Genomic DNA, 12,402 nt, shown 5'->3' on the forward strand with positions numbered 1-12,402 from the left:
TAGCACTATGGAAAATATATAGTACTAGAAAATAAATAATTTGAGTAATTTATGCTCTTCCCAATAAAAACTTATAATTAAATTCTCAAAACTCTCTTTTAAGAACATTTGAGTTGCTGAGTTAGTAGTTATCCCTATAAAGCTCTTTGCTTTCAATGAATCACAAAGTAAATCAAATGATATTTATGTAGGCAGCCAATTGCTGACTACATGAATCATTTGGTTCTTTTTAAAGTATTATTATCCTTGCCATGTTTTTTTTTCTGGTTATTTTATATGTTGCTACCAGAAATTGATGTACTCACAACTCTAAGTTCAGTGTATTTAAGCTTTCAGTTTCTTAAAATATGATAGTGATTTTCACAGAGCTGCAAAACAACAATCTTGTTTGCTGGTTGGCTCCACCATGGGCCACAAAAATCAAAGCATTATTCTAAACATTACAGTAGCCACAAAAGCTTCTTGATCAGGTGGGCTGTAAAGAAGAGTATAGGCATTGAATTCGAAAGACCACTCTGCCCCAAAGTGTGAGTTAGCATCCACAGCAGCTTCTCCAGGCCTCAAACCTTACTCTGTGTAATGTTTATTGTAATGTCAGATAATCAATATGGTGGCAATGAATTTTGAGTGATAAGGACAAAATAAGAAATTGATCTGCAGGGTTTTGTACATTTTAAATGTTACTTGAATTCCAAAGTGTGTTTACAGGGAAATTGCCACGATCACTACATATTGTTTCTAAAATGTTGCCAAATTGTCACTATGGATGAGACAGCTCTATCACTTAAATATATATGAAAATCCAAATTAGCAGGTGTTAGTAGACTTTACGCTGTTTATTCAACCTCTAAATGATAGAATTTTCAAATAGAATGTAATTAAAATAGGATAAGATTTCACTATCTCCTTATATATATGAGGAATCATTGAGGGACTGGGGATCTTTGCATACCTTCAATATCCAGGTCTGTTCAGGAACTATTTCCATTTGAAGAGTTGCATGTAATTTGTTTCATGGAATTAAAACCTTACCCCTGCCCAACAGCCATGACCTGGAGAAACCCTGATCCATTCTATTTTCAATCTCCCATACTAGCACATGAAAACTTAAAAGGAACCAGAGAACAATCTAATTAGAGGAAAATGGCCCCTGATATTTCAAGATGAGACTCTGAAGAACTTTTCTCATAGATTTATCTTTAGGCATGGCTTGTTGGGTGCTGCATGCTATGAGAATAGTATTTCCTATATTATGGGTAATTTTTTTCTGTCCTACATGTACACACACACACACACACACACACACACACACACACACTACATTTCTGCATTGTTTTTTGCAGTGTTGGGGATCAAACCCAGGGGATGGGTATGCTAGGCAAGCACCTTATTGCTGAGCTACATCCCGAAGTTCTAGAAACTTGGATTTAATTGTTCCAATTAATAATCATACAGAAATGAGAGAAAATCAATACTTCATCTTTGAGTATGAGTAAAAAAGTTATGCAGTTAGTGTTTATGTTTATTAACCACATTGATTCATTAATTCCAGAAGTAATTGCCAAAATGAAGACTGCTTTAATTTTACTCAGCATTTTGGGAATGGCCTGTGCTTTATCAGTAAGTTATTTATTAAAAACGTGTATCTTTTTCAAGTTTGTCTTTTCATGTATAATAAAGGGAATGTAATAATTAAATGTTCTTTTAAACAGATGAAAAATTTGCATCGAAGGATCAAATTAGAAGATTCTGAAGAAAATGGGGTAATTAACTTAAATATACATCCTCGATCTACACTTACTTTAGATTTATTGCACACTAAATGTAAATATAATATTTATTTTGTTTGTGCAGGTCTTTAAGTTCAGACCACGATATTACCTTTACAAACATGCCTACTTTTATCCCCCTCTAAAACGATTTCCAGTTCAGGTAAGTATATAAGTTAATTTTCATTTTCATCTCTTGTAATTTAAAGGGGATCAAATTTAATATTGTAACACCTCAATTTGACTCTCAATGAAAGTAAGCCATTTACTACAGAAAGTTTGTATTTTAACATAATAAAGCTTATCTCCAAGCCTTCTTTTGAAGTGTAGATACACACACACAGAGTAAAGTCATTTGGGCCCATTTCAGATTGGCACAATAAAACAAACACCTTGGCACATTGATTTAAGGCATTTTTGTCTAACATGCTGACAAAAATGGATAATTTTATCAATCATTGACCATTAAGCCAGTGGTAAGTTCAATAGTTGTCATTATAGTTGATTCAATATGTGATATAATTGCTTTATAGCTCATAATTGAGTCAATTGGTAGAGAAAAACTTGACTTGATGAACAGCAAAGGCCTTAAAAAATATTTTGATAATCATTGGTAATTGCTGCAGACTTTCTGAATGTTTAACCTGTGGAGGTGACCAGGATCATATATCGTACTTTGGAGCATGATTATAATGGAAGCGTTTGCCTAAGAACTGCAGAGGAAAGAGAGAAATTCATGAAGTGCAGTAAAAACCTTGTGAGAAAAACAAAATATTCCTAAAATTTGTAAACAAAAATGAAAAATAAATAAAACTAAAAATAAGGGTTTCCATTTTAGCTGCGTTACCTGTGAAAGGGCCTTTGAAAACTGGTGGGTGTGGTGTTGATTTTAAATATGCAACAAACCACAATTGCACTATTTTTATTACTATGCAGTTTGGGTTCAGAGCACCAATTTTGTGCCATTTAACCCAAGACTCCTGGGACAGTAACAGCAGTTAGGATGCTAAAACGATGGGTCAGCACAGTGGCTTGGCATTGCATCTTACCATGTGTTGGGTTAACCCATCTCCAACTCATACAATGGTAGGAAGTGATCATCTTAAAGTATTTCTAGCACCATCATAATTATGTGGAATTTGTGTGGCCACAGAAATATGAACATAAATGATACAAGAGTTGTGGGTTTTCAGAATTGTCTTCCATTCTTTGGTTCACCTCAAGCCCAGAAACAAACAGTGCCCATTTGGAAGTTTATTTTCTTTCTGAAACTAAATAAAAACAATAAATTCAAGTTTCTGATGAGTTCCTCAACTTTTCTGAAATATCTGATAGTTAGATATATGTGTTCTTACCTGGATATTTTTATAGATATAGTTGTGTGGTCCAACTCAAATGTCCATAGTGAAATGATATTAGAGAAAGTTACAGTTTTCATTCTTGATAGACCCCAAACTATAGATCTTAACATATAAATTTTTCTCAAATTATATGCAGATAGATCTGGCTCATTTATTGTAGAACTGTAAGATAGCTGCTTCAAAATAAACAATATATTTCTCACTTTGTCTGACCTAGTATTTATGACTTATTCTACTATATATAGTTTGTTTCCTTTTAAGTATATTAAGGTAGGTAGGCATTTAATGTACAAAATTGTTACCCTAGAATGCACTAACCTGTATTGGCTTTGAAATTCAGGTTTATTCAAATAAATATGTGTTGATATGCAATCATTTCTAAAATACCAACTTCCATGAAATATATCATTTAGATTACAAAACCATCCGCAGTGTATTATAGCTTACATAATTGCCAGGCTGTATTTACAGAAGTATAAATAAGCTTCCTATCCTAAGCTGCTTCAATTGAAAAAAAATATTTTTATGATTCAAATGGTATTTGATTAATGTGTGAGCTTTTAGATGGCAAGAAGTTCATTTCATTTTTATCGGATTCAGCTAAGATGGAAGTATTGTAGGTTTTCAGAATTCTTTCATTAAAGATGGCTTTCATATACCCGTATATCCTTCACATATCTATGTAAATACATGAAACACTTCTGAAAGAATCAGTAGGACCTAGTGACAAATTAGAAATGAGGCATAAATGAAAGAAAAGGAAAAAAGCAAATGTCAAAGCTTCAAGGCACTCCAAATAGCTTTTAAGTTGTTCTCACTGCAGACACTAATTGAAGAGTGATTGATGTTAAGGTAGGGAGAAAGCTAGAGGCAAGAAAGTCTGTAAAATGGCTGAAACACTCCAACTGAGAAAAGCAGCTCTTATTGTGTAAATATACTGTCCTCCATATTTAATTTAACTAAATAGAAATAGTTTAAATATAATAATAAACTGTATTCACTGTCTGGGCTGGGAAAGGCACAACCTTTAAGGTCATGGCAGTGGAAGGGCAGGTCTAATTATTCTCTTATCTACCTGAAGTTATTCTTGACTCAGAGGGACAAGCATTCGTTTCCCTTGGATGGATGAGTGGCTGTCTGAAGAATGAGGTCAGCAGGAACAGCCCTAAGTGGGACAAGGACATGAGTGTTTTCTGTCATCTGATTTCTAACCAGAAGTGAGAGGTCCTTCTGCCGCCATATTCTAAGTTCAGGATGTTTAACGGAGTCATCAGAATCAAAGATAAAATTTTCAGGGCAGGAAATGACAGAATCTGAAGCCAGGTATTCTTGTGATACCTGGTGCCAGTAAAGGTAGCTATAGAAAAGGAAGAAAATTCAGTTGGGGTTATCTTTGGTTGAAAGGTGGAAAATCTCCTCTACTATTTTGAAGGTTCTGACAACAAACATTTAGATTTAGATTTCCTCTCAAAAGATAGTCAAGTTTGGGATTGGATATGTTTCAGTGTTAGAATACCTGGGTAAGGCCCCTGAGTTGGTCCCCAACATCACACATAATACACACTGAAGTGCAACTCATTAACTTGTATTTTTATATATAGAATCCTTGGTTTAATTTCACCTCATTTAATACTAAGGTTATCAGAGGGGTGATATTCAATGAGTAAATGAGTAAATTTTTCTCTTAAACTTTTATCTCCCATATATAACTTTATTTTAAAAATTAAAAATTAGCTTTAATTAAATTGTGTAGATTTAATATTTAAAATCAAACTATAATTTAAATTCACCAAGAGAGCTCATTATTTAAGAGAATCATTTAATAACAACTTATATTTTATAAAAGCTGAATTATCATTTCATTTATATTTTTTAAAAAATTACAATCTTAGTCCAAAATCTTCCTTAATAGATTGGGGGAAGTTATAGATTTTGGAGGCTTCTGACTCTTTCTTTATAAAGTTTTAAAAATTGGGACTAATAATTCCTTCATTCTTTCAGAATTAAACAATTCAATGATTTGTTGGTACAGTTTTTATATACAACATATTTTGACATATTGTCAATGCTTCCAGGATTGGGAAAATGGGGTATTTCACATCTTTTTTTTTTTATTCCACATCTTGATCATTATAAATACCTCTTTGTTTTTAGCCTTATTTCTAATCCAATGTCCTAATATTTTTCTCACAAGCACATGAAACCTGTTCTAAGTAAATAAACCAATCAGGCTGGTAATACTAATCAGTTTATGTAACTATTTATGTGTGTTTTATTTTATTTCAATCAGCAGAAAATTTTAATTGCTGTGAATATATTTGTAAACATATTATATATGTAATATGTATATAATCTATACGTTTTAGGGAAGTAGTGACTCTTCTGAAGAAAATGGAGATGGTGATAGTTCAGATGAGGAGGAGGAAGAGGAGGTAAGAAACTTTTCAATCTTTTCACAAAACATCAGGCAACACACACACACACACACACACACACACACACACACAAATGGGAAACTAGTCTACTGTAATCCAGACTTAGCAAATAGCCATCATCACTTTACCAACTGCCTATATCTCCTATTTTGGACAAGTGAAATGTTATTTAATTAGCACCAACTAAAATAACCTGTTTAAAACACTGTTGCAGTTTGGGGTTAAAGCTACCTGTAAATGGTACACAAAAACAAAATTGTCTCCATTTTCAGTGAAAAAGTATGAAATCTGTTAAAAAGAAACAGAAGTTAGTATTTACATTCAGGTGAATAAAGCATGATGGTTCAAGACAAGTAAATAATTCTACACTCAGTGCAAATCTTGTTTTAAGGAATAAACTTCAGAAATTCAGTTTCCTAGGTGTGTGGCATGTAAAAGCCAATTCTTTAAGTGTGGTATTGTGACTCATCTGCCTTTCATAATGTACAGAATAGGTCTTTTTTTTTTTAATGGAATTTCACATTTTTTCCCTAGTAACAAAATTCATGTTCTTATGGAAATGAAAATAATCAAGGTGAACAAATTATCTTCCTATATAGTTCTATGAATTAGTGTAGACCATGGCTAAAATTCATCTACATGCCTCGGAAATTGTGGCATCATATTTATAACAGAAACTAAGGAAACATACAAATTAGGCTGCACTTTCCTGGATAGTCAATTATAGTTGTCCAGGAGTTTGGGAACCTTCTAAATTCAGGGATTCTTAGGTGGCTTTTATGAATAGACAATGACTGTCAAAAATGGATCTTGTATAAGTGCCCAAGACAAAATGGTGTGGGAACTTGAAAAGGGGCAAATCATTAGTTTGGTTTTAGTTTTTTAAGTAACATTCCCTGTACCATAATTACACTAATAGCTTGAAAGCAGAGTTTACAGGAATGCCAAAGCAGTACCAGGAAAATACTACCTACTAAATCCCACAAAATTTTGCCTTGAGTTCCATAAGCAATCTTTATAAAAACTGAGCTAGCATTATGCATTTAACTTCATTTACTTGCTGTTCAGTGATTGTAAAACTACCTTTACACTAGACTTCTCAGACTGCACGCATTTTAGCAGTATTCTTCATTTGTTGTGCTGATGGTTGAGGACAGAGAAAGAAAGATTAGGTGTCCTTTGGGGATCTGATGAACCCATGCACAGTCAACATTTTGTCAACCACCTCTGAATATTTGTGATCCTTCCAGATCTTATCCACCAAACCATCTTGACTCGGTGGCCCTTAGACTAGAATAAGGCTTGGGTGAAGACCTATGCTGTGCCTACTTTTGTATCTCCTCATACTACCATAGTTTCGTAAATATATGGTGCCAGTAAGTATTTGATAGTTTAGATTTGAAACTTCAGAGGAATAAGTGCTCTGAAGATCATTCTTTAAAAGTAATAATGGAAAAGTGTGTGAATAAATATAACTGGGAATCTTCCATCCTGAAGAGAATGGAAAATGCTTTTTTGTTCATTTCTTACCTAGAATTTCATCAGCAATTTAGGTTAAATATAGCCCCCAGGAATTATATTCATATGAGGAAAGAGGAAAGTACTTGGGCACATGTTCTCTCACATGAGAGAGATGGGGTGGAGAGGGAAAGAGAGAGAGGGAGGAAGAGAGAGAGGGAGTGCAAGTGCTATCTTCCAGCTACAATAATTATTCCAACTCTGTATATTTTCACTAGGAGACTTCCAATGAAGAAGAAAATAATGAAGATTCTAATGGAAATGAAGATGAGGAATCTGAGGCTGAGAACACCACACTTTCTGCTACAACACCTGGCTATGGGGAAGAGGTTACACCTGGAACAGGGAACATGGGCTTAGCTGCAATCCAGCTTCCAAAGAAGGTAATAATTCTTCCCAATTGTTAAGTCTGCTATTACGTTTTTGCTGCAATCTAAGGTTAGCCTAACACTACACACACAATATTTTATATTATCTTTGTTCACTCACTGAAGAATCAAGGACAAATAAAATTTCCTTTTGTACAAATAAGGAAAGATCTTCTCCCAGGCAAATTCTGCTGGTGTTATTACACTGCTCCTTTTACATTATAAAGAAATATTAAGGATAAGCATCAAAAAATGCATAAAAATCCTGAGAGGTGCCATTGAATTTCAGAGGAGGGTATTCCAAGACAGAGAAAGTGAATAGCAAAGCTATTGGAAGTATCTCCCCAAGAGAAGGCCTGTCAGGAACATTTGTCCTTATGAAACCATCACAAAGCTACTTATTTTGAATTTTTAAAGTCCCCTCCAATTCTTTTGTAAGTTAAATTGGCCTCAATTAAAAAATGTCATCTGTTTCAAGGCTGTCAGAACAGAATATTGTGTTGGATGAAGGCATGGACTTACTTTTAAAATTTTTACAGCTATATTTGGATTCTTTCAAACCTTTCCTTTCAGGTTGGGGATATAGGAAACAAAGCTACAAAGAAGAAGGAAAGTGATGAAGAAGAGGAGGAAGAAGAAGAAAATGAAGAAAACGAAGCAGAAGTGGATGAAAATGAGCAGGGCATAAATGGAACCAGCACCAACAGCACAGAGGTAGAAAATGGCAACGGCAGCAGTGGGGGAGACAACAGGGAAGAGGAAGGTGGGCAAGAAAGTGTCACCAGAGCCAATGCCAGAGGAACCACACAGCAGAACAATGGCGGCTACAAGACAACAACACCTCAAAATGGTGGGTTTCAACCTACAACCCCACCACCGGAGGTCTATGGGACCACATCCCCACCATTTGGAAGAACCACCACTGTTGAATATGAGGGGGAGTATGAGCAAATGGGCACCAATGAATATGGCAGTGACTATGAAGTCTATGACAACGAGAATGGTGAGCCTCGTGGGGACAACTACAGAGCCTACGAGGATGAGTACAGCTACTATAAGGGGCAGGGTTACGGTGGCTATGATAGTCAGAATTACTATTACCATCAGTGAAGGCTCAGCCTGGGATGAATTCATCCATTTTCATTCTGCATCTGGCTGCCATTTTTAAAGTTCAACTCAGGACGGTGCTATGTAACAAATGTGCATCTTACAATGTGGAATGGTAATACAGTTCCAAAGTGATTTTCTGTAATTGCTTCTGTGAGGAATGCGTTTCTCGTTGCTTTTCTCTGATGTTACTGAAAGGTTGTTGTAAATCAAAGCCATTTATCAAGCAGTACACCAATCCGTGAGATGGAATTAGATGGAATGTTTTGAGGATGTAGCCCTATACATACTGTTTGTAACCTGTTTGCAATATTGCTAACTGCCTAAATATATTCTTTGTACAAGAAGTGCTTCTAAGAAGGGATCCATTGAGATTAACGGCACTGTATTCAATAAATGTGTAGTTCTTAATCACACTACCTAACACTGTATATTAACTTCAAATATTATTCTCATGTACTTTTTATGTGATCTATATGTATATTCTATGAGTTTTATTACAAATAAAATGCAATCCTTAAAGTATGTTGTAATAAAGAAGAAAAATGAGGGATTCAGAATGCATAAAGATTAAATAAGGAACAATTCAGCTAAAGGAGGAAAGTTTATTTCCAATATGGTTTAAAACTAGAAGGAACTATAAACATTTAAATAAATTGGCATAACTAAAATTTCACCATGCTTGTGGGCAGGGTCAGAGATAGGCATTAGGTTAATGAATGAATTTTCTTAGGGTTGCCAGATTTAACAAATATAAATATAGAATGTCTAGTTAAATTTGAACAATAAATAGATAAACAATGAATAATTTTTGGTATGAGTATGTCCTACAAATATTTAGCCTCTGTGAAATATTTGGGATATACTTAAACTAAATAAATGATTCACTATCAAATATTCAACTTTGGATATCTTGTGTTTTTTCTGGCAACCTTAAACTTGCACTATTTGATTTTATCTGGGATAGGAGGTGGATAGGGGAAAATTTTTAAACAAATGGACACAGACACAGACACACACACACACACACACACACACACACACAGCTGATGTACAAAGGCTTAGCAGTAATTTACACCTTTAACATAAGCCTGAAAGCAAATTTCAAATGTGTGTAGTAAAAAAAAATAGTCGGAAGAAGTAAAAAGAACAATAATTAATTCACCTTTAATTTATTCAATACAAGATGTAAGGACATCTATAGAGTCCAGACAGTGTTTAGACATTGAAACACACACACACACACACACACACACACACACACACACACACAAATAAATAAATAAAGAACCTTATCCTCAGAGTGATTTCAGTTTGATAGCTACCAGTGTTAATGTGTTACATGCATCACCTACTCATTGCCTCTAACATTATTTTGAGAAATATGAGGCATTTGGAAAAGTTGGAAGAATAGTCAGTACATAAGCATCATTATTCTACCTTTCACTTAGACTATGAGTGGTTAATGCTTTGCCACCTCTGTGTTCTGCATTCTTTGTGCCTCATTGTGTGTGGTTTGTGTGTACACATCTTTGCCAAACCATCAAAGAAAAGGTTGCAGATGTTATGATGCTTTATCCCTAAATACTTCAGAATTTGGTGTAAGAACAAATAATTCTCCAACATAGCCACAATACCATTTTCTTTCTCATTCTCAAGAAATTTAACATAGACACATATATGTACTATAAATTTAGCTAGACATTCAAATTTAACTAGACATTCTATATTTATCATATTTGTTATTGTATATATACACACACATATATGGAGATTTATACTATATAAATCCAAATTTAACTAGATAACCTGTATTTATATTTGTTAAATCTGGCAACTCTGAAAATATATATTCATATATAAAATATATATACTTAGGTACACACATATATGATACTATATATAATACTTAATATAATCATATATTGTAATATAATACATTATGGTAATTATAAAATATATCATGATTACATATGATATTTTTTTTAAGAGAGAGAATTTTTTTTAATATTTATTTTTTAGTTTTCGGTGGATACAACATCTTTATTTTTTTTATTTTTATGTGGTGCTGAGGATCGAACTCAGTGCCCCACACATGCCAGGAGAGTGCGCTACTGCTTGAGCCACATCCCCAGCCCATGATATATTTTATTATATATCATTATATATGACAATTATATATTATATCACTATATTATGTATTATATATTATACAATAATTTATGAATATAATATAATCATTTAACCAAATATAATATTTACATAAAATTATATATAATATTATTTTAGATTATATATTATTATGTCATCTTATTATATCCACAATTATATTATATATTTTATAATAATTATAATATATATTTTATATTATTATATGTAATATATCATAATGATATCTGATGCCGTGTATCATATACTATTACATAATATGTACTATATAAGCATCATATAGTATGTGATAATATGTAATATTATATATTAGATTATAGTCATGCATTTTTTTGATGCTAGGAATTGAACTCAGGGCTACCTCACCACTAAGCTACATCCCCAGTCATTTTTAATTTTTATTTTCAGACAGGGCCTCTCTAAGTTGCTGAAAGTCTTGCTAAGTTGCTGAGACTAACCTCGACTTGCAGTCCTCTTGTGTCAGTCTCCTGAGTTTCTGAGATTATAGGTGTGCACCACCATAACTGGCAATATTTTAAAATATGCACTGCATATTCAAAATTTTCCAATTACCCCAACACTGCCTCCTATTATAAACTCATCTAATTTTCACAAAACTTTATCAGGTAGGTATTATTATCATAATCAATTTTACTAATGAAAAGACTGGGACACAAAGAGATCACATGTAGTCAAGCTAGGGTTAAACAGGCTCAGACTGGCTTGGCACCTCCTGTGTTCTGTACCGCCATGCAATGCACATTTGTATGTATTCATCAGCAATGGATGAGCAGGAAATCACTAATGATGAGAACATTACTGGAAAATGTGCTTTGTCTTACATCACAATTTTCTCAAAAATCAACCATATTTTTATGACATGAATCCTAAAGGACATTTTCATATCTAGGATCTTCTCCAATTTTTGGTGTATCTTTCTGTACAGGAAGCTTGTCATAGTGCACCTGCTCTGGAATCAGATGGGCTTGAATAATGGTCTTATCAACAGAAAATGAATTTCCTTCTCTAGTCTTTATTCCCTCATCTCCTATGTGAGGATGGTCTTCAGTGGACTGCTCTTCAGGGTCTGACCTGTCATGAGGAACTCAGCATCAGCGCACAGGTCCTTTTTCCCCCTCTCCCTGTCCTTGCTCCCTCTTAACAATTAAGTATATTGTAATAAAATCATCAAGGAATTAAAAGAGTGTTTTTGGAAATTGAAGAACTCTTTTTTTCTTGCCCTAGTATATCTTTTTAGAGTGAAAGATTGTGATGGGATTGAGGGCTTGGGACCAGTGTGATCAACACTATTTGTTAGATTACATATCTTATCATCCCTAGCTATCTCAATATATCATGGAATCATCAAGTCAGATTGTGAAAGACCTTTAAACTTTATGAAGTGTATTTACTTTTTAATATTCAGAAGTTATTCATTTTACATTGTAAAAGCTGTCAAGTTCTTTGTTTCTTTTGTAGCTTTTGGCCTATGGAATGTGGGTTTGCTCTCTTTACTATACCACCTAAAGGATTTGAGCAAGCTCATTTCTGTCCTCAAGTGCAGAATGCTTCCCTCTGAGACTTCAAGATTCTAGATTATAGTCTATAGACTATCTAGATCATAGTCTCCAATAATCTGGTAGGTTTTTTGAGGAAAACTGGTAAATTACACACT

The 12,402-nt window shown here is 33.7% G+C and overlaps 1 protein-coding gene across 1 annotated transcript; it reads left to right on the top strand.

Moving 5' to 3' along the window:
- Positions 1–1,566: 1,566 nt before the first annotated feature.
- Ibsp (integrin binding sialoprotein) lies at positions 1,567–8,561 on the top strand. Its single transcript, XM_076865065.1, has 6 exons — positions 1,567–1,620; positions 1,713–1,763; positions 1,855–1,932; positions 5,497–5,562; positions 7,302–7,466; positions 8,025–8,561. The coding sequence occupies exons 1-6, from the start codon at positions 1,567–1,569 to the stop codon at positions 8,559–8,561; spliced, it is 951 nt and encodes a 316-aa protein (XP_076721180.1).
- Positions 8,562–12,402: the final 3,841 nt, after the last annotated feature.

The sequence above is a fragment of the Callospermophilus lateralis genome, chromosome 8 (assembly GCF_048772815.1).
Source record: "Callospermophilus lateralis isolate mCalLat2 chromosome 8, mCalLat2.hap1, whole genome shotgun sequence".
NCBI lineage: Eukaryota > Metazoa > Chordata > Mammalia > Rodentia > Sciuridae > Callospermophilus > Callospermophilus lateralis.